Source organism: Oncorhynchus tshawytscha, linkage group LG20, assembly GCF_018296145.1.
Source record: "Oncorhynchus tshawytscha isolate Ot180627B linkage group LG20, Otsh_v2.0, whole genome shotgun sequence".
NCBI classification, from domain to species: domain Eukaryota; kingdom Metazoa; phylum Chordata; class Actinopteri; order Salmoniformes; family Salmonidae; genus Oncorhynchus; species Oncorhynchus tshawytscha.
The window spans coordinates 20,394,935-20,417,148 of NC_056448.1; the positions used below are offsets into that span (position 1 = coordinate 20,394,935).

The 22,214-nt window shown below is 41.7% G+C and overlaps 1 protein-coding gene across 1 annotated transcript in view; it reads left to right on the plus strand.

Annotated features, from left to right (window-relative positions):
- Nucleotides 1-22,214, plus strand: part of LOC112219326 (astrotactin-2-like) — a 407,720-nt gene that overhangs the window by 253,269 nt on the left and 132,237 nt on the right. The window contains exons 12-13 of the mRNA XM_024380472.2: nt 4,808-4,974; nt 5,707-5,895. Coding sequence (XP_024236240.2) covers nt 4,808-4,974; nt 5,707-5,895 — 356 coding nt within the window. The remainder of the gene's footprint in view (nt 1-4,807; nt 4,975-5,706; nt 5,896-22,214) is intronic.

A 22,214-nucleotide genomic window follows, 5' to 3' on the forward strand; every position in this document is an offset into this window, starting at 1 on the left:
AGTGACTTTATTCCCAACTGGCAGAGTAGTGCTGGGTTAGATATCCTGCGAAAGATTGCTGTTTCAATTTCATTCCCCTCTAATAGTTTAATGAATGCGGGAGCAACATTATTGTACTTAGAACCCTGATATTATCTCCTATCTGTTGGGACTCGATGAAGATGGAGGGTGAATAACAAAGCATCCTTTATTGAATTGAGCTCTAGCCACAATTTCTCCCTTCTTGTCCTATAGTCCTCTGTTCTGCGGGTGTGTCTGTGCATGCGTGTCTTTCTGCGTGCGTGCGCCCGTGTGTGCGCGTGCGCCCGTGTGTGTGTGTGTGTGTGTGTGTGTGTGTGTGTGTGTGTGTGGCATTGCTACTTGACCATCTGGCATTATACATGGACAGTTGTGGACAAATCCAAATAATATTTCATTCCAGGAAAAGGCTTAGCAGTTTTTGAGAAACCTGACGACACCAAGAGATTAAATATACCAAAACAAGGCAGTACAGTCTAAATCCCTGTAGTCATCACTGCCTTTGGTTGACATCGTTCCTTAGCTAAACACAGCTGTGTCAATTCACTATGAAATGAAGCATTGGAGAAATTAAAATAGACAACATAACAGCTGGAAGAGACTTCACGTCTCTCTGAGGGGATCGTCTTGTCTTCTGTTTTTTTGGCACTCTTGGCACACTCCTATGGATTTCCATACATCTCTTTCACCTCCAAATCAGATCAAGATGTCAAATAAATACACATTTTGATGTCTATCATTAGACAATATGATTTACCCTGTTAGTACCCTTACAATAAAGAAGCGTGTGTCCTGTATTGTTCTCAAAGTATATTCTACCTGGTTCAGTACATCGCCATTCATTATCAACCCACTAGTTTTCTCCTGTATTTCCTCTATCATGCCCTATCATTGCTAATTCCCTGGTGTTTCCACCAAGCTCCTTTCTCACCATACACATGGGGGTCAACGACAGCTATCACCTTCCTGACTATTACTTCATACTGTATGCTGGGTGCTAAGATGTAACTTCAAAAATAAAGCATTTTAATGTGTCTGTCATCCTAGGCCCCAGTCATTAAGAAAAAAGATGTTGGTAAATTGCACAGAGCCTGATTAAAACTTGGGGTGTTGAAAGGTGATGAGAAAAAAATGAATGGCTTACTGTCACGTGACGTGGTGTATTGGGCCTCGGAGGCGTGTGTGTGTGTTCTCTAAGTTCCCATATTTATCCCCTTTGGGCTCATGATAGATCAGGATATAGCGCTGTGCCGTTATTTATGGAGCAGCCATTGGGCGTTTACTGTTGCCGTTTAGGAATACTGGGTAATTGTTTTGCCATGTTTTATTTGTTTTCTTAATCTGCCTCATCGACACCATGTCTATTGCCCATACTCCAACGCTGACGCTGATCAATATCGCAGCCTGACAGGCTCGTATAACAGCACTTCTAAGGCTCTCCAGTGTGAGTGAGTCAGCTCTCCCTCTACCCTCTTCTATCCTCCCCTCCCACACTTCTCCTCCTCCTCACACTCCCTCTCCTCCTCCATCTCTTTCTACACCATCTGAGTCCTTCATTTCTTGTCCCCCCCTCTCCACTCTGCATCGCCATACAGGACACGGATGAGACCCAGTCATTATCTGAGCAGCAGTGAGACCCCAGTATGGACGAACTTATAAGATAAGGTCTGATTGTATCCCTATAGAACCTGTAGTGAAGATGAGGTGCTGTTAGATCTTAGTGAGGAGCAATAAGATCCTGGTGGCATGGAAATGATAGATTCTGATCAGACCCATGTGCCAATAAGAAGATGAAGAAGCCTGCATGATGTTATGAGCAATATATTACTGTATAGACGCCATAACGACAAGTTCTAACAGTCAAGATCCAGAATGATACTGTGGATGACAGACACCCATGGGAGCAGTACAGTATTGATTGGTTTAGCTGCATTGGACTGTGGTGTGTGTGTGTGTGTGTGTGTGTGTGTGATGTCACAGGGTTAATGTTAGCCATAGCCTGATACAGTATGAACTCATTGCCATAGCACACCAGGATTCAGTGCACTTTTCCAACAAACCCTGAGGATGTGTTTATCAGACTTGGATCTTATCAGTCTACAGTCTTCTTATCACAGGAACACACCATAGCTACTCTATCTGCAATACAGTTATACTGCGACACTAAATGTCTCTTTAGCATGGCCTTATTGCAGATAGCTGTGAGCAATCATCACAAGGCTTTCGACATAAAAGGGGCTTTGAGAAAGATTAAGCACACTTCCTGAAATAGGTAGTTTAAAAATATCTCACTCCCTGAAATTGACCAATTTCAATGAGATACATGTCATTTTAAGGCTCTATATTAAACTCTACACTGCTCTATACTAAAACCATACAATATGTAAAATGCCTCTTTTTATCAGAACTGGCCATATAGCCTAGGCCTATGGTATCTCCTCACATGTTCAGTCTTTCCGCCACTTAGCAGCCATGAGATGTCAGTGAAAGGGTGATGTCACACTGAATGCTATCCCACAATTCCCATGGGTGACACTCCACTCTGGCCTCCCAGACATCTAGCCATCCATCAGGATCAAATTATCTGTCAGCTGGTATTATGTTTGACATCAACATCACTCTGCTGTTATTATGGCTGCCCATCATCCAAATAAGATAAACCCCAGATATGCCCCAACAACAATAACAGCCGCCACTACAATCGCAGAGCAGAGATGTTACTGGCTTGATTAGATTTTCATCAAATAAGAGGTATTGGCGGTGTTTGCATGCACGAATACAAATGTCCATGCATATTCAGTGTGTTTTTTAAGATTTTAAAAGTTTTTTTAAAATTTGTGATTGTGTACAGTGGGTGTTGCATCAGATTTGGTTTTGGATTACATAAAAGGATGGTGTCAAAATCACATAAGATAGCAGACAACCTATTGTTCTGTCCCTTTTTGTCATGTAATCACACCATGAATGTAGGCCTATACTAAACAGGTGCAATTGGCAGTGGGTTAAAACATGCAGGAAATGACTGCTACATTTAGGACAAACCTACTTCTGAATGCTTGTCAGCAGTTGGATTGTGCAGTCATCTAATTACTAAAATGTCAGAGACTGTCTGGTAGTACCGCTGTGTGATAGCAGCACTGTCAGGTTATCACAGCACTAACTCCCTAAACTCTGCTCCAGCAGAGCTTTCAAATCACTCCACTAATCTGGAGTAAACACACACCATATATGCCTTGAGTCATTTTAAATAAGTCAATTTTTATCAGGCCAATTTGGGGGGATTATATCTAAGTACTACCGTTTGCTGATTTGAATGGTATTTTGAAGTGCTGTATGCACTTATGCTGCATACTTGTGCTGTATGCAACATTCCTTATCCAAGTGAGAGTCTCTATAATTGACTTGCAGTTTATCCATGTGGTTGAAATTAATTTGGAGAGCTCTGTTCTGATTGCTTTCCCTGATTAGCCAATCAACACTTCATCAAATCCCCACTGACTCTTGAGGGGAACCCTGGGAGATGGAGTTCTTCATCACTTTCCTCATTTTTGTTAATTAAAGCAGACCATCTCGCTGTCTGTCTCTTAGTAATTGCTGGGTCCTGATCTGAATACTACATGACCAAAAGTATGTGGACACCTGCTCGTCGAACATCTCATTCCAAAATCATGGGCATTAATATGGAGTTGGTCCCTTCTCTGCTGCTACAATAGCCCCCACTCTTCTAGGAAGGCTTTCCAATAGATGTTGGAACATTTCTGCAGGGGCTTGCTTCCATTCAGCCATGAGCATTAGTGAGGTCGGGCACTGATGTTGGGCGATTAGGCCTGGCTCGCAGTCGGCATTCCAATTGATCACAAAGGTGTTTGATGGGGTTGAGGTCATGGCTCTGTGCAGGCGTTAAGATTTCCCTTCACTGGAACTAAGGGGCCCGAACCATGAAAAACAGCGACAGTACATTAGTCCTTCTCCACCAAACTTTACAGTTGGCACTATTCATTGGGGCAGGTAGCATTTATCTGGCATCCGCCAAACCCAGATTTGTCCGTCGGACTGCCAGATGGTGAAGCGTGATTCATCACTGCAGAGAACACATTTCCACTGCCCCAGAGTCCAATTGCGGCGAGCTTTACACCATTCCAGCCGATGCTTAGCATTGCTCATGGGGATCTTAGGCTTGTGTATGGCTGCTCAGCCATGGAAACCCATTTCATGAAGCTACCGATGAGCAGATATTGTGCTGGCGTTGCTTCCAGAGGCAGTTTGGAACTCGGAAGTGAGTATTGCAACCGAGGGCAGACAATTTTTACACGCTACGTGCTTCAGCACTTGGGGTCCCGTTCTGTGAGCTTGTGTTGACTACCACTTTGCGACTGAGCCGTTGTTGCTTCTAGACATTTCCACTTCACAATAACAGCACTTACAGTTGACCAGGGCAGAAATGTGATGAACTGACTTGTTGGAAAGTTGGCATCCTATGACGGTGCCACGTTGAAAGTCACTGAGCTCTTCAGTAAGGCCATTCTACTGTCAATGTTTGTCTATGGAGATTGCATGGCTCTGTCCTCAATTGTATACACCAGTCAGCAAAGGGTGTTGCTGAAATAGCCAAATCCGCTCATTTGAAGCTGTGTTCACATACTTTTATTTATACAGTGTATTCTCTCTCTCTCTCTCTCTCTCTCTCTGTCTCTCTGTGTGTCTGTCTCCCTCTCTCTCTCTTTATCTCCCTCTCCTGTGCATCTCTCTGTTTATCTCCCTCTCCTGTGCATCTCTCTTGCCTCTCCAGTGTCCTGACGGGCTGCGGCCGATGAAGGATGGCTCGGGTTGCTATGACTACTCAAAGGGCACAGACTGCACGGACGGCTTCAATGGGGGCTGTGAGCAGCTGTGTCTCCAACAGCTGGTGCCCCTACTAGACAACCCCAGCTCCAGCAACATCCTCATGTTCTGTGGGTGAGTCAGCCAGTGGCAGGACACATACAGCATCAGGGAAGAAGCCCCTTTAAAATGTCTTCTTTCCTGGGCAACCTGGGTCCAACAATATGTTCTGTGGGTGAGAATTAGGCCATTGTTGATAACACAAATAGAGCATAAGAGCAGCTCTTTGCAATAGGTTGTCTAAATCAGCTGCTGTTGAACTCTAAGATGGTAGAAAGACAGCCATAGCCTTTCACCAAAATGGATGGGCAAAAAATACTGTTAGAAACAACTGTGAGAGTGATCCTCATTTATACATGTCAACTGTGAGATTGATTCTCATGTTCACCTCTTAATTGGCAGTTTATGAATGTTCTACAGTATAGAACATTGATATGGAATTCTACTGTAGGCTACTTCATGAGTCTGCCAGTGTATCTATGTTGGTTTCATTAGCATTAAATGTGTGCTTTGTGGTTCACAGCCATTTCTGAAGTAGACAATGCTGAATGTGCAAATCCAACCACAGTTTTCCTTTAACGCAGACAAGTCTGGGATTAAATGTTTGATGTGCTTACACACTTTCATTTGAAATATTAGACAGCTAACAATACATACTTCTGCAATCTATTAGTTCTTTGAGCTCGGTACACGTTCTCTACTGGGAAATGAGGATATTGTGTGTGTGCGTTAGTAGAGTCCATAATACTAATGTCTCTGCCTCTGCATGATGTGCTTGTTACACATAAACCCCCCTCCCCAACCCAGGTGTGTGCAGGAGTACAAGCTGGGGGCGGACGGTCGCTCCTGTCTCCTCCAGACAGAGAACTGTGAGGGGCCAAAGTGCCAGAGGCAGGACATTCGTTTCAATGACACCCTGTTTGGGGAGATGCTGCACGGCTACAACAACAAGAGCCAGCAAGTCAACCTGGGACAGGTCTTCCAGATGACCTTCCGGTAAGTTCTCCCCCAAAGGAGAATATGTCATCCTTATTACTGTTGTGTACCTGTGGTACCTTCACAGGGGATGTTATCCAAGCCATATCACTTTGTGACATCTGGCTTTGGCATGTCGCTTTTGGGATACAGCTAGGTGGCAGGAGCTTTCCCAAAAATGTTGTGGCACCTGTAGTGGTATTGGGCTGACTCTTGGTGGCATGTTGCTTTGACTATTTCGACCTGTACTTTACACCACTGGGTTTTTAGACAGGGTGGCATGACAGAGATAACAAATTAGGCTAAAGCAGAAACAGGCTGGTGCCCAGACTTTTTTGTTGGTTAAGTGACTCTATGGACCCTTTGTGTAAGTTTTCTCCTCTTTTGTATGGTTGAAGTCAGCATATAAACTACCAAAAACAATGCATCCAAGTTGGAGCATTGGGACATTCGTTCTCATCAGTCCCACTACACAATAAGAATCCCAATGAGATCTTGGCGGTTCGAATTCACAGGATGTATTCCTGAGAGGAATTTCAGGATAAGTGTCAACATGAGTAGAAGCAGTGTTTTCTTTTATCAGTACTGGTGAGTGAGATATCTACACGGTGGACAATCCTATTTGCAGGTCTAACACAGCACAGCACAGCGCTGAAGTTTCTCCATTAGAGGATGAGTGTTGAGACAGACAGCACTGTCAGCCCTCTCAAAGCCCCAGTGTCTGGCTGATAGCAAAGACAAATGTTAGCTGCAGGGGGACGCTGCCATAATCAAAGACAACGAGGCAGGGCCTGCCTGTCTGAGGCACACACACACCAACATGCACGCATACAGATGCACATGCACACACTGTTGCTCGCACACACACGTGCGGGCACACACACATATACACACTTACAAGCCAAGGAAGTGCCTTTCAATCAAGCACTGTTGATGAGCGCTGTCCAGTGATGATAACAGGGATGATAACAGGGATGATAATGCTAGTCTAAGCAGTCCAGAAGATTTGTTTCCGCCATCAGGTCAACCCAATCTGCTTCTCCTGACTCTCATCGATCTGACTGAATTGTTCTATGGATTATATGGCTGCTCTCATCTCTTCCAATTATGATCATAGGATAACCCACACAGTCTGAACAGCTTTCTCCCACTCTATAAATATTGTGTGTATGACTGTATTTGTCCAAGCAGAGGAGAGAGTCACCATTGACAAATGTCAGATCTTTTTTTGTTCTGAATGACTGTGATCAAGGGGACTCATTCATTTCATAACAAACTAACTCAAAAGGGTAAACTAGGATGGCTGTTATTGTATGATATAATAAGTTATTATTCAAATGTCACAATAGCAAAGCCAAGCTGAGGTGTGAAAGTCCATAATTATGTCCAGAAGCTATTGTTTGTTGCATGTATCAGTATGCAGGTGTTGAAAAGTTCTGACACACTGTTCTTTTCATCCCAATTAACCCTTGGATAAATATGTTTTGTCTTAATAAATGTCTGTCAATATGTCATTTTTCCCTTTAAAGCTGTAATTCTTAATGCTGCAACCTAGACTCAGGTGTAGACGTAATATAGTAAATGTAAATCTGTCTGCATTTAGTATGATATGTTATGAATTGCAATTTTTTGTGGCTAACGTTAGCTAGGTGGCTAACGCTAACATTAGTTAGGTGGCTAGACTAGGGATTAGGGGTAAAGGTTAGGTTTAAAGTTAGGAGTTAGAATTAAAGTATGAAGGTTAGGGTTAGCAGTTGCAAAGTAGCTAAAAATTAACAAGTAGTTGCAAAGTTGGCAATTAGCTAAAATGCTGAAGTTGTCTGTGGTGAGATTTGAACACACAACCTTTGGGTGGCTAGATGTTTGATGTTGCTATACGCCCAACCATCCACCCCGACCAACCTCCTGTGATGTGTGAAGCTCCCCACCTCTGCTTCATCAACAAGACCAAAACAATAACAACAGCCGTGGGGTGGACAGTGGCACTGGTTCCATCTTTAAAACTGCAATATAGAAAGCTGCAATAAGTCACTAGTGGTCATCCAGTGTGATGCAACAGTAACAATATTGTGCCTCTAGCCTGCCTGAGAACCGCTATATTCATTTTCCCTGTCGGGTCGGATTTTCCCGCTAGATGTTATGCTGCTCATAATGAGCAGCATAATGAGCAGGTTGTGATAGGAGAACACTGAGGATGGATCAACTCCACAATGTTACTCCACAATGCTAATCTAATTGACAGAGTGAAAAAAGAAAGCCTGTGCATCGTGTTTGCAACAGGGCACTAAAGTAACACTGTAAAAAATGTGGCAAAGCAATTCACCTTTTGTCCTGACTACAAAGTGTTAAGTTTGGGGCAAATCTAATTACTGAGTCTAATTATCTAATTACAACACATTACTGAGTAGCACTCTCCATATTTTCAAGCATAGTGGTGGCCTCATCGTGTTATGGGTATGCTTGTAATAGTTAAGGACTGGGGAGTTTTTCAGGATAAAACATTTCCAGAATGGAGCTAAGCACAGGCAAAATTCTAGAGGAAAAGCTGGTTCAGTCTGCTTTCCAGCAGACACTGAGAGATTAATTAGTCTTTCAGCAGGACAGTAACTGAAAACACAAGGACAAATCTACACTGGAGTTGCTTACCAATAAGACAGTGAACATTCCTGAGTGGCCAAGTTACAGTTTTAACTTAAATCTGCTTGAAAATCTATGGCAAGATGTGAAAATGGTTGTCTAGCAATTATCAACAACCAATTTGACAGAGCTTGAAGAATGTTTTAAGAATAATGGGCAAATGTTGCACAATTTAGGTGTGGAAAAGGTGATTCTAACATGTATTGACTCAAAAATATATGATCAAATATAGTAGTGTCTTATTTGTCGTACATTTTTCTTCAAATTTCTCTTCCACTTTGACATTAGTATTTTGTGTAGATCTTTGACAAAAACGGACAATTAAATCAATTTTAATCGCACTTAGTAGCACAACAAACTGTGGAAAAAGTCAAGGGGTGTGAATACCTTCTGAATGCACTGTAGCTAGGGCTTTGACGGTCATGAAATTGCATCAGCCGGTGATTGTCAAGCAACGACCTCCTTTTCCATGTGGGAAAAAAATGGTGGACAGAGACTTGCTAGCTACGTTAGCTAGCTAGCTGGAATTTTCTACATGGAATCTGCCTTCCCCCCCCCCAAAAAAGCTTCTCCCAAGTGGGTATGATACCTACTCCAGTTGCCTGCTGCACTGCTGCCCTGGCCTGTCTCCCCCTGTCTGGTACAGGTATCCCCACCACACTCCCCCCTCTCTCCCTCTCTCCCGAGCTTTCACTCGCTTCCAGCACACACGCACTGTTGGAGCGAGTGACTCTGAACTTACAAATGCTGTTGATATGGTTATTACTGACATGGAGCACATGGCTGAGCTCTTTAATAACCACTTCATTAAGTCAGGATTCCTATTTGACTCAGCCATGCCTCTGCCTGTCCAACATTTCCTAATCTGCCACCCCTTCTAATATGACTAGCTCTGATGCTCCTCCATCTTTTTCCCCTGCCCCATTACAAAGTTTCTCCCTGCAAGCAGCCACTGAGTCCGAGGAGCTCCTTAAACTTGACTCCAAAAAACATCTGGGTCTGATGGTTTAGACCCTTTCTTCTTTGAGGTTGCTGCCCCTATCATTGCCAAGCCTATCACTGACATGTTTAACCTGTCTCTCCTTTCTGGGGACGTTCCCATTGCTTGGAAGAAAGCCACGGTGTGTCCTTTATTTATAGGGGAGATCAAGCTGATTCTAACTGTTATAGGACCATTTCTATTTTGCCCTGTTTATCAAAAGTGTTGGAAAAACGTGTCAATAATCAACTGACTGGCTTTCTTGATGTCTATAGTATTCTCTCTGGTATGCAATCTGGTTTCAGCTCAGGTTATGGATGTGTCACTGCAACCTTAAAGGTCCTAAATGATGTCACCATTGTCCTTGATTGTAAGCAATGTTGTGCTGCTATTTTTTATTGACTTGGCCAAAGCTTTTGATATGGTAGACCATTCCATTTCTGTGGGCCGGCTAAGGAGTATGGGTGTCTCTGAGGGGTCTTTGGCCTGGTTTGCTAACTACTTCTCTCAAAGAGTATAAAGTCAGACTGTCTCAGCCACAGCCTGTCACCAAGGGAGTACCCCAAGGCTCGATCCTAGGCCACACGCTCTTCTCAATTTACAAAAACAGCATAGCTCAGGCAGTAGGAAGCTCTCTCAGCCATTTATATGCAGATGATACAGTCTAATACTCAGCTGCCCCCACCCCCACCGGGATTGTGTGTTTAACACTCTACAACAAAGCTTTCTTAGTGTCCAACAAGCTTTATCTGCCCTTAACCGTGTTCTGAACACCTCCAAAACTAAGGTGATGTGGTTTGGTAAGAAGAATGCCCCTCTCCCCAACAGTGTGAATACTAACTTACAGCTTGAGGTAATCACCTCATACAAGTACTTGGGAGTATGGCTAGACTGTATACTGTCCTTCTCACAGCACATATCAAAGCTGCAGGCTAAGGTTAAATCTAGACTTGGTTTCCTCTATCGTAATCGCACATCTTTCAACCCAGTTTCGAAAACAAACCATGATTCAGATGACCATCTTACCCATGCTAGATTAGGGAGATGTAATTTATAGATCGGCAGGTAAGGGTGCTCACTCCCCCCTATCTGAGATACCTACTGCAGCCCTCATCCTCCACATACAACACCTGTTCTTTCAGTCACATTCTGTTAAAGGTCCCCAAAGCACACACATCCCTGGGTCGCTCCTCTTTTCAGTTCACTGCAGCTAGCGACTGGAACAAGCTGTAAAAAACACTCAAACTGGACGGTTTTATCTCCATCTCTTCATTCAAAGACTCAATCAACGACACTCTTACTGACAGTCGCATGATGTATTGTTGTCTCTACCTTCTTGCCAGAGGTCGACCGATTATAATTTTCCAACACCAATACCGATTATTGGAGGACCAAAATAAGCCGACACTGATTAATTAGCCGATTTCTATATATATATTTGTAATAATGACAATTACAGCAATACTGAATGAACAATGAACACTTATTTTAACTTTAATATAATACATAAATCAAAATCAAATCAAATTTATTTATATAGCCCTTCGTACATCAGCTGATATCTCAAAGTGCTGTACAGAAACCCAGCCTAAAACCCCAAACAGCAAGCAATGCAGGTGTAGAAGCACGGTGGCTAGGAAAAACTCCCTAGAAAGGCCAAAACCTAGGAAGAAACCTAGAGAGGAACCAGGCTATGTGGGGTGGCCAGTCCTCTTCTGGCTGTGGCGGGTGGAGATTATAACAGAACATGGCCAAGATGTTCATAAATGACCAGCATGGTCGAATAATAATAAGGCAGAACAGTTGAAACTGGAGCAGCAGCACAGTCAGGTGGAAGTTGAAACTGGAGCAGCAGCATGGCCAGGTGGACTGGGGACAGCAAGGAGTCATCATGTCAGGTAGTCCTGGGGCATGGTCCTAGGGCTCAGGTCAGTTGAAACTGGAACAGCAGCATGGCCAGGTGGACTGGGGACAGCAAGGAGTCATCATGTCAGGTAGTCCTGGAGCTCAGGTCCTAGGGCTCAGGTCCTCCGAGAGAGAGAAAGAAAGAGAGAAGGAGAGAATTAGAGAACGCACACTTAGATTCACACAGGACACCAGATAGGACAGGAGAAGTACTCCAGATATAACAAACAAATAAATACAATCTATTTAGTCTCAAATAAATAATGAAACATGTTCAATTTGATTTAAATAATGAAAAACACAGTGCTGGAGAAGACAGTAAAAGTGCAATATGTGCCATGTCAAAAAGCTAACGTTTAAGTTCCTTGCTCAGAACAGGAGAAGATATGAAAGCTGGTGTTTCAATATTCCCAGTTCTTCAATATTCCTAGTGAAGACATTTTAGGTTGTAGTTATTATAGGATTATGACACATCGACTATTTCACTCGATACCATTTTGACTATTGGATGTTCTAATAGGCACTTTAGTATTGCCAGCCTGAGCCTAATCTCAGGAGTTGATAGGCTTGAAGTCATGAATAGCGTGTGAATCAAGCATTGCTAAGAGCTGCTGGCAAACACAGTAAAGTTTGAATGAATGCTTACGAGCCTGCTGCCGCCTACCATTGCTCAGTCAGACTGCTCTATCAAATCATACACTTAATTATAATATAATAAACACAGAAATACGAGCCTTTGGTCATTAGTATGGTCAAATCTGGAAACGATTTCGAAAACAAGCATTTCGCTACACTCGCATTAAGATCTGCTAACCATGTGTATGTGACAAATACATTTGATTTGATTTGATAATTATGTAAAATTCTGGCAAAGTAGTTCGCAACCAGCCAGGCGTCCCAAACTGTTGCATATGCCCTGACTCTGCGTGCAATGAATGCAAGAGAACTGACACAATTTCCCTAGTTAATATTGCCTGCTAACATGAATTTCTTTTAACTAAATATGCAGGTTTAAAAAAAATATACTTGTGTATTGATTTTAATAAAGGCATTGATGTTTATGGTTATGTACATTCGTGCAACGATTGTGCTTTTATCGCGAATGTGCTTTTGTTCAATCATCCCCCGTTTGGCAAAGTAGGCTGTGATTCGATGATAAATTAACAGGCACCAAATTGATTATATGCTACACAGGACATGATATTTAACCTAGTAATATCATCAACCATGTGTAGTTAACTAGTGATTATGTGAAGATTGATTGTTTTTTTGAGTTTAAGTTTAATGCTAGCTAGCAACTCGTGTAACAGGTGGTCAACTTCCCTTGGCTCCTTGCTGCACTCGTGTAACAGGTGCACTCGTGTAACAGGTGGTCAGCCTGCCATGCAGTTTTCTCATGGAATGTAATGTAATCGGCCATAATCGGCGTCCAAAAATGCTGATTACCAATTGTTATGAAAACTTGAAACCGGCCCTAATTAATCGGCCATGCCAATCGGTCGACCTCTACTTCTTGCCCTATTTTTATATTGGACAGCCCCCGTCATTGTAAATGAGAATTTGTTCTTAACTGATTTGCCTAGTTAGATAAAGGTTAAATAAAAAATAAAAGTTATATAAATTAAATAAATAAAAGCAAGTAACTGTCGGTCTCATGATAATTGACCGTTAATTAACATGAACACATTTAGCATCTCCTGGCATCCACACATACAAGCCACTGATGCAGACCTTTGGAACATCTACATTTGAAAAAGTCTAATAAATCCATGTAATATAGTCTTCACCTTCACAATAAATCCCTTATTTATTTTAGACAAGTCTAAAGAAACATGATATGAAGAAACTGTAGTATATTTCAGATGAATAGCATACTCTAAGTTGCCCTTGTGCTAGGTCCTGATCTGGCTATGCCATATGGCTGTGGGCTACACTTGTTCATTAAGCAGACAAGATTTGATTATTTTATAGTATTTTATAGTATGAAGAATACAATTGAACAAAGCTGAATAAAATTTAAAGGATATTTTCTCCAAATGATTTGAGGGTATGCGCACATGCGGCTATTCTGTTTTGAGTAGTTACTCTAATGAAAAAAGTTGCTTGAAAGGCATAAGCTCTACTTTGTTTTTTTTGCGCAGGCTGTACACACTTCATCAGTCTCTCATTAACCTCTTTGGGCGAAACAGGCATACAAAGGAATCTCAAAAGTTACCAATAAACTTCGTCCAAACAAGTCAAACAACGTTTCTAGTCAATCCTCAGGTACCCTAATATGTAAATAAACAATACAATTTAAGACGGAGAATAGTGTGTTCAATACCGGAGATAAATAACGAAGTGCGCTCCGTCATCCACGTGCACCACAAGACTACCGTCAAAATGAGAGCCACCTAGAAAAACTACAAATTCTTGCTAATTTTTCAAAAAACAAGCCTGAAACCCTTTCGAAAGACTAGTGGAAGCCATAGGAACTGCAATCTGGGAGGATTTCCTTTGATTTTCCCATAAACAGCCATTTCAATGGGTGGTCAAAATCTGTATGGATTTTCCACGGGTTTTTGCCTATCATATCAGTTATGTTATACTCACAGACATTATTGTAACAGTTTTAGAAACTTCAGCGTGTTTCCTATCCAATACTAACAATTATATGCATATCCTAGCTTCTGGGCCTGAGTAACAGGCAGTTTACTTTGGGCACCTCAGTCATCCGAACTTCCGAATACTGCCCTCTATCCCTAAGAAATTAACAATTTGAGAAGCAATTGTGTATAAATTTCCCAGCGGCATCCCATAGAACAAAAGTTGACCTATTCTGTGCGAGAAATAAATATTCCAAACATAGTCTGGGACGTTTGTAGGATGTGATACATCACAAATTAGTACAACCACTAACATCAAAAATATTTTTTTACGCAATGTGGCTGACGCAACATAACGTTTAGCTTAAGATGTTGATAAACGAATAGTTTATTTCTTATAAGCACAGCAATGCGCACACGGCAGTAGGCTTTAAGCGTGAAATTTCCATTACCGGGAAAACACCATTATCAAAAGTGCACTAATGCATGTAATGCTTTTATTATAAAGGTGCAATTTTATGGTGAAAATTAAATTCCCCAAACTTGAAAATCACGCGCTGTATTCAGTATGTGTGCCAGTTAGGCTCTACACCTGTTGTAAAGCAGATTGTGCTTCATTTTAAGAAGTTGACCTTGACAAGTTGACCTTGACAATGTGGGCAACTAAGAACCTGAAAGAGTAAGAAAAGGCCTCTCTTCCTCAAGCGTCAACATAATTTTCTCAGTTGGGTAAAAGGAGAGTGGTTGAGCAATAACTTATTCTGAATACCTCTTGCAATTTGTGCTATGCTTATATCCTCCTCAATGTGATGGATTTTTTTTTGAGACAACAAAAGATTTCCCCCTGCTGTGTATGATTGCTACTGCCAAAGGTATTTAAATAGCATGGCTTTCCTCTAAGCATCTACTTTCTATTTCTTAGGGACTTATATCTGTGAGGGAGTTAGAATAAAATAAGCATACAAGGTGATGCGAGGTCACTAACCAGGTTTCCATCCAACCATTGTGTGTGAGTTAAAGTACATTGGATAAAAAATGTTAGGACAGGTCTGATGAAAACAGAACATTTGTCAGTGAAATTTCCAAATGTCGACCAAACAAAATACACTAGACAAGGTAGGATCTTTTTGTCTGTAAAAGTAATAATTAATTATGCTTTTGTGCACATATATTGATATAATATCAATCCTTTCGAAGTAAACTTGGAGTCACACGATGATATGTTGTGTGGTCCTCCCACTATGACTCTGGAAAGCACGCAGTTTATTAGGCTGCAGAGGAAATAAGTTACGATGAACTTCACAGGGTTGTGAAAGTGCACGGTGATGAGCTTGATGCTCCTTTCAAATAACTATTGAGGATCTTATTCTGGTGATATGTTGACCAGTGCTTGGCTGCCTTTTGACAAATACAAATTATCTCGCTCTTTTGTCCATAATAATGTCACAATGTAGGCTAAACCCGAACTGTATCTGTGAACTGTTGGCTAGAGTGCCCATACCAAAACCAGAGTGGGCGCATTCGCAATTTAACTTTTTTTTTTGTGACAAAAGCATAAGTAGATTTGTTGATGCAATGGAAACCCGTTTAACTTGTATTTTCTATAAAGTACGTGGGAAAGTCACTACAAAAGTTATTTTATGTGGACCACATCATCTCACACAGCCAAGTCAATTTGATGGAAATAACATTACAACAAATTAAGGATATTTGGGCAGTCTTGATACAACATTTTGAACAGAAATGCTATGGTTCCTTGGATCAGTATAAAACGTTGCACATACACTGATGCCATCTAGTGGCCAATGTATATTGCACCTGGCCTTTCTCTTGCATTTCGAAGATGATGGTACAAAAAAAATTAAAACATTTTTTTTCTATGTATTATCTTTTATCAGATCTATTGTGATATATTCACCTACATTCCTTTCACATTTCCACAAACGCCAAAGTGTTTTCTTTCAAATGGTACCAAGAATATGCATTTCCTTGCTTCAGAGCCTGAGCTACAGGCAGTTAGATTTGAGTATGTCAAGAAGGAGAGTGATGGAGTGCTGCATCAGATGACCTGGCCTCCACAATCCCCAAAGCTCAACCCAATTGAGATGGTTTGGGATGAGTTGGACAGCAGAGTGAAGGAAAAGCAGCCAACAAGTACTCAGCATCTAAGGGAACTCCTTCAAGATTGTTGGAAAAGCATTACAGGTGAAGCTGGTTGAGAGAATGCCAAGAGTGAGCAAAGCTGTCATCAAGGCAAAGGGTAGCTACTTTGAAGAATCTCAAATATATTTTGATTTGTTTAACACTTTGGTTACTACATGATTCCATATGTGTTATTTCATAGTTTTGATGTCTTCACTATTATTCTACAATGTAGAAAATAGTAAAAATACAGAAAAACCCTTGAATGAGTAGGTGTGTTTAAACTTTTGACCGGTACTGTAGTCGAACAGTAACTGAATGCCTCAATGCCTGTCTGCCTGATTTATTTTTTATGTTTTTTATTTATTTATTCAGGGAAAACCCATTGAGACCATCGTCTCATTCCAAAGGGGTGCCCTGGTCACAATACAACAACCGATACAATGTTAAACAAAACAGCAATCAATACAAACACAACCCTTATGAAAAAGTTACAGTCCTCAGCTACTAGGTCCTCAATTAACACCCTAAACTGCCCGAACGGCACTGGAACATCTAATTGTAATGAGTTCTGAAAATTGCAGTGAGGCGCATTAAAACTATAAGTGGATTTACCTGATTCGGTGGAGACCTGAGGAACCTCAACCCCTGTGAACTGGCTTGATAACTCGTGTTTTTATACTTCAACAACGATGTTAGGCAAGTTGGAAGCTTGTGTAGTAGAGCTTTGTGAACAAAAAGGGAATAGTGAAGTGATCTAAATGTATATGTACAGTGGGGCAAAAAAGTATTTAGTCAGCCACCAATTGTGCAAGTTCTCCCACGTAAAAATATGAGAGAGGCCTGTAATGTTCATCATAGGTACACTTCAACTGTATATGTGTACATACGATTGAAGTTGCAGTTTACACACACCTTAGCCAAATACATTTTAACTCAGTTTTTCACAATTCCTGACATTTAATCCTAGTACAAATTCCCTGTTTTAGGTCAGTTAGAATCCCCACTTCATTTTAAGAATGTGAAATGTCAGAATAATAGTAGAGAGAATGATTTATTTCAGATTTTTTCACATTCCCAGTGGGTCAGAAGTTTACGTACACTCAATTGGTATTTAGTAGTGTTGCCTTTAAATAGTTTAACTTGGGTCAAATGTTTTCAGTAGCCTTCCACAAGCTTCCCACAATAAGTTGGGTGAATTTTGGCCCATTCTAACAGAGCTGGAGTAACTGAGTCAGGTTTGTAGGCCTCCTTGCTCGCACAATCTTTTTCAGTTCTGCCCATAAATAGTCTATAGGTTGAGGTCAGGGCTTTGTGATGGCCACTCCAATACCTTGACTTTGTTGTCCTTAAGCACTTTTGCCACAACTTTGGAAGTGTGCTTGGGGTCATTGTTCAGTTGGAAGACCTATTGCGACTAAGCTTTAACTTCCTGACTGATGTCTTGAGATGTTGCTTCAATATATGCACATAATTTCCCTCCCTCATGATGCCATCTATTTTGTGAAGTGCACCAGTCCCTCCTGCAGCAAAGCACCCCCACAACATGATGCTGCCACCCCCGTGCTTCACAGTTGGGATGGTGTTCTTTGGCTTGCAAGTCTCCCTCTTTTTCCTTCAAACATAACGATTGTCATTATGGCCAAACAGTTCTATTTTTGTTTCATTAGACCAGAAGACATTTCTCCAAAAAGTACTATCTTTGTCCCCATGTGCAGTTGCAAACTGTAGTCTGGCTTTTTGGGGAAGGTTTTGGAGCAGTGGCTTCTTCCTTGCTGAGTTGCCTTTCAGGTTATGTCAATATAGGACTCATTTTACTGTGGATATAGATACTTTTGTACCTGTTTCCTCCAGCATCTACACAAGGTCCTTTTCTGTTGTTCTGGGATTGATTTGTACTTTCACACCAAAGTACATTCATCTCTAGGAGACAGAACGCATCTCCTTCCTGAGCGGTATGATGGCTGCGTGATCCCATGGTGTTCATACTTGCCTACTATTGTTTGTACAGACGAATGTGGTACGTTCAGGCGTTTGGAAATTTCTCCCAAGGATGAACCAGACTTGTGGAGGCCTACAATTTATTTCTGAGGTCTTGGCTGATTTCTTTTGATGTTCCCATGATGTCAAGCAAAGAGGCACTGAGTTTGAAGGTAGGCCTTGAAATACATCCACAGGTACACCTCCTATTGACTCAAATGATGTCAATTAGCCTATCGGAAGCTTCTAAAGCCATGGCATAATTATCTGGAATTTTCCAGAAAATTATGTTTAAAGTGTATGTACACTTCTGACCCACTAGAATTGTGATACAGTGAATTATAAGTGAAATAATCAGCAAACAATTGTTGGAAAAATTACTTGTGTCATGCACAAAGTAGATGTCCTAACCAACTTGCCAGAACTATAGTTTGTTAACAATAAATTTGTGGAGTGGTTGAAAAACAGGTTTTAATGACTCCAACCTAAGTCTATTTAAACGTCTTACTTGAACTGTATATACGTTCTTAGCTGACAGTTGGCCATGGATTCAAAAACTTTGGAAAGGCAAGATAATTTTTCAAGCAGATATTTGCTTCCTGCAACACAAACTCAAAATAGGAACACTTTCTCCCAGCTGCCCAGTGCACTGAGGATAGGAAACACTGTCACCACCGATAAATCCTCTATAATTGAGAATTTCAATAAGCATTATTCTACGGCTGGCCATGCTTTCCACCCGACTACTCCTTCCCCGGTCAGCACTGCACCCCCCACATCAACTCGCCCAAGCCTTCCCCATTTCTCCTTCTCCCAAATCCACTCAGCTGATGTTCTGAAAGAGCTGCAAAATCTGGACCCCTACAAATCAGCCGGGCTAGACAATCTGGACCCTTTCTTTCTAAAATTATCTGCCGAAATTGTTGCAACCCCTATTACTAGCCTGTTCAACCTCACTTTCGTGTCGTCTGAGATTCCCAAAGATTTGAAAGCATCTGCGGTCATCCCCCTCTTCAAAAGGGGGGACACTCTTGACCCAAACTGCTACAGACCTATATCTATCCACCCTGCCTTTCTAAGGTCTTCAAAAGCCAAGTCAACAAATAGATTACCGACCATTTCGAATCCCACCGCACCTTCTCCGCTATGCAATCTGGTTTCAGAGCTGGTCATGGGTGCACCTCAGCCACGCTCAAGCTCCTAAACGATATCTTAACCGCCATCGATAAGAAACAATATTGTGCAGCCATATCCATTGACCTTGCCAAGGCTTTCGACTCTGTCAATCACCACATACTCATCGGCAGACTCGATAGCCTTGGTTTCTCAAATGATTGCCTCTCCTGGTTCACCAACTACTTCTCAGACAAAGTTCAGTGTGTCAAATCGGAGGGCCTGTTGTCCGGGCCTCTGGCACTCTCTCTATGGAGGTGCCACAGGGTTCAATTCTTGGGCCGACTCTCTTCTCTGTATACATCAATGATGTCACTCTTGCTGCAGGTGAGTCTCTGATCCACCTCTATGCAGACGACACCATTCTGTATCCTTCTGGCCCTTCTTTGGACACTGTGTTAACAACCCTCCAGACGAGCTTCAATGCCACACAACTCTCCTTCCGTGGCCTCCAACTGCTATTAAATACAAGTAAAACTAAATGCATGCTCTTCAACCGATTGCTGCCTGCACCTGCCTGCCCGTCCAGCATCACTACTCTGGACGGTTCTGACTTAGAATACGTGGACAACTACAAATACCTAGGTGTCTGGTTAGACTGTAACTCTCCTTCCAGACTCACATCAAACATCTCCAATCCAAAGTTAAATCTAAAATTTCACAACAAAGCATCCTTCACTCATGCTGCCAAACATACCCTCGTAAAACTGACCATCCTACCGATCCTCGACTTCGGCGAGGTCATTTACAAAATAGCCTCCAATACCCTACTCAATAAATTGGATGCAGTCTATCACAGTGCCATACGTTTTGTCACCAAAGCCCCATATACTACCCACCACTGCGACCTGTACGCTCTCGTTGGCTGACCCTCGCTTCATACTCGTCGCCAAACCCACTGGCTCCAGGTCATCTGCAAGACCCTGCTAGGTAAAGTCCCCCCTTATCTCAGCTCGCTGGTCACCATAGCAGCACCCACCTGTAGCACGCGCTCCAGCAGGTATATCTCTCTGGTCACCCCCAAAACCAATTTGTCCTTTGTCCGCCTCTCCTTCCAGTTCTCTGCTGCCAATGACTGGAACGAACTACAAAAATCTCTGAAACTGGAAACACTTATCTCCCTCACTAGCTTTAAGCACCAGCTGTCAGAGCAGCTCACAGATTACTGCACCTGTACATAGCCCATCTATAATTTAGCCCAAACAACTTCCTCTTCCCCTACTGTATTTATTTATTTATTTTGCTCCTTTGCACCCTATTATTTCTATCTCTATTATTTCTATCTCTATTATTTCTATCTCTATTATTTCTATCTCCTGCACATTCTTCCACTGCACATCTACCATTCCAGTGTTTTACTTGCTATATTGTATTTACTTTGCCACCATGGCCTTTTTTTTGCCTTTACCTTCCTTATCTCACCTCATTTGCTCACATTGTATATAGACTTATTTTTCTACTGTATTATATTGACTGTATGTTTGTTTTACTCCACGCGTAACTCTGTGTTGTTGTATGTGTCGAACTGCTTTTCTTTATCTTGGCCAGGTCGCAATTTTAAATGAGAACTTGTTCTCAATTTGCCTACCTGGTTAAATAATGGTGAAATAAAAAAATAATTTAGAGATTGGATGGTAGTTATCTGAATCAGAAGGATCTCCTCCTTTGTGTAGGGGGAGGACGCGTGGCGCTTTCCAGATATTATGGATAACACCAGAAACAATTGTCATATTAAAGATATAGGTAAAAGGTTCTGCAATAAGTGGGGCAGAGAGCTGCAGTAAGAAGTTAAATAGCCCCTATGGATTTTTAACATCAATCTTTAGCAAAGCACTTGGTACATCATAGACATCAAATAGTTGAAATAAAAATGACGTTTTTAAGTCTGTTAGTGCATCATTCTCTACAATCTGTTCTGAGGTGACTAGAGAACTCTCTAGTGGAAAGAGAATCATTTTCAGAGTATCCTTTAAACAGGTGTCCAGCTGAAGCAAATGGTCATTTAAAGCACCAAACATTTCCATGTTGTCTGGTATGGGACCAGATGCTGTCAGAACCTACTGGGGAAATGACGGGGGTGACGGGGCTTCAAAGATTTGACCACTTTCCAGATGTTAGCTAGATTACCACCACTGTGCCGTACACAATTCAAGAAATATGTTGATTTAGATGTTCTAATAACAAGATATCTCAAGGACTGCCAATCAGACATAGAATCATTCAGTCTAGCCTTAGCCCAAGCAAAATGTATTTCCTGTCATTTCACAGACACCTCATGCGTGAACCAAGGATTATATCTGTCTTTCACCCTTATCATTTTGTGCGGAGCAGGTTTTTCTGCAAAATAGTTAAACAGGGATGTGACGTAGAAGTCCGTCACTGGCCGCGGGCAGCATTTGGTTCTTTAACGCACACACATATTCATCACTCCTCCCTGCGCCATTATACCTTAAGTTAACAATGTGGGTCGACACACAATTTAACTTCTGTCTTGGTGCATGCATTTCACACTTGTCAATGTTCATATTTGAGAGATACAATAATTATTATACTTATCAATGTTGTGGAAGACAACGCGCATTGTGAGCGCATTGTTTGTTTGTTCTGTTCCTCTCTCTCCTTCTCTGTAGCTTCTGGGTATGCTGGAAAAGGACCCGAGCTAAGGGAATTGGGTTGGCTTTATAGTGCCTGTCCCAAATGGCTCATTAATGCATATGGGCATATTGAAAGATATTGTCAGTAATGATGTAATGTTGTAAATGTTATGTTGTGATATTGTTTAAAACCGTGTTGCAATGTATATCCTTTAGTATGTTTAGTTCATGGAAAATGTAGGTTTGTATTGTTAATTGATTAATTAATTAGGGTTAATTGTTCTGAGGGGAGGGGCTAGCCCTACAAAAGGAGCCTCTCTCCAGTCTCTAAGGGGGATTTTTTGG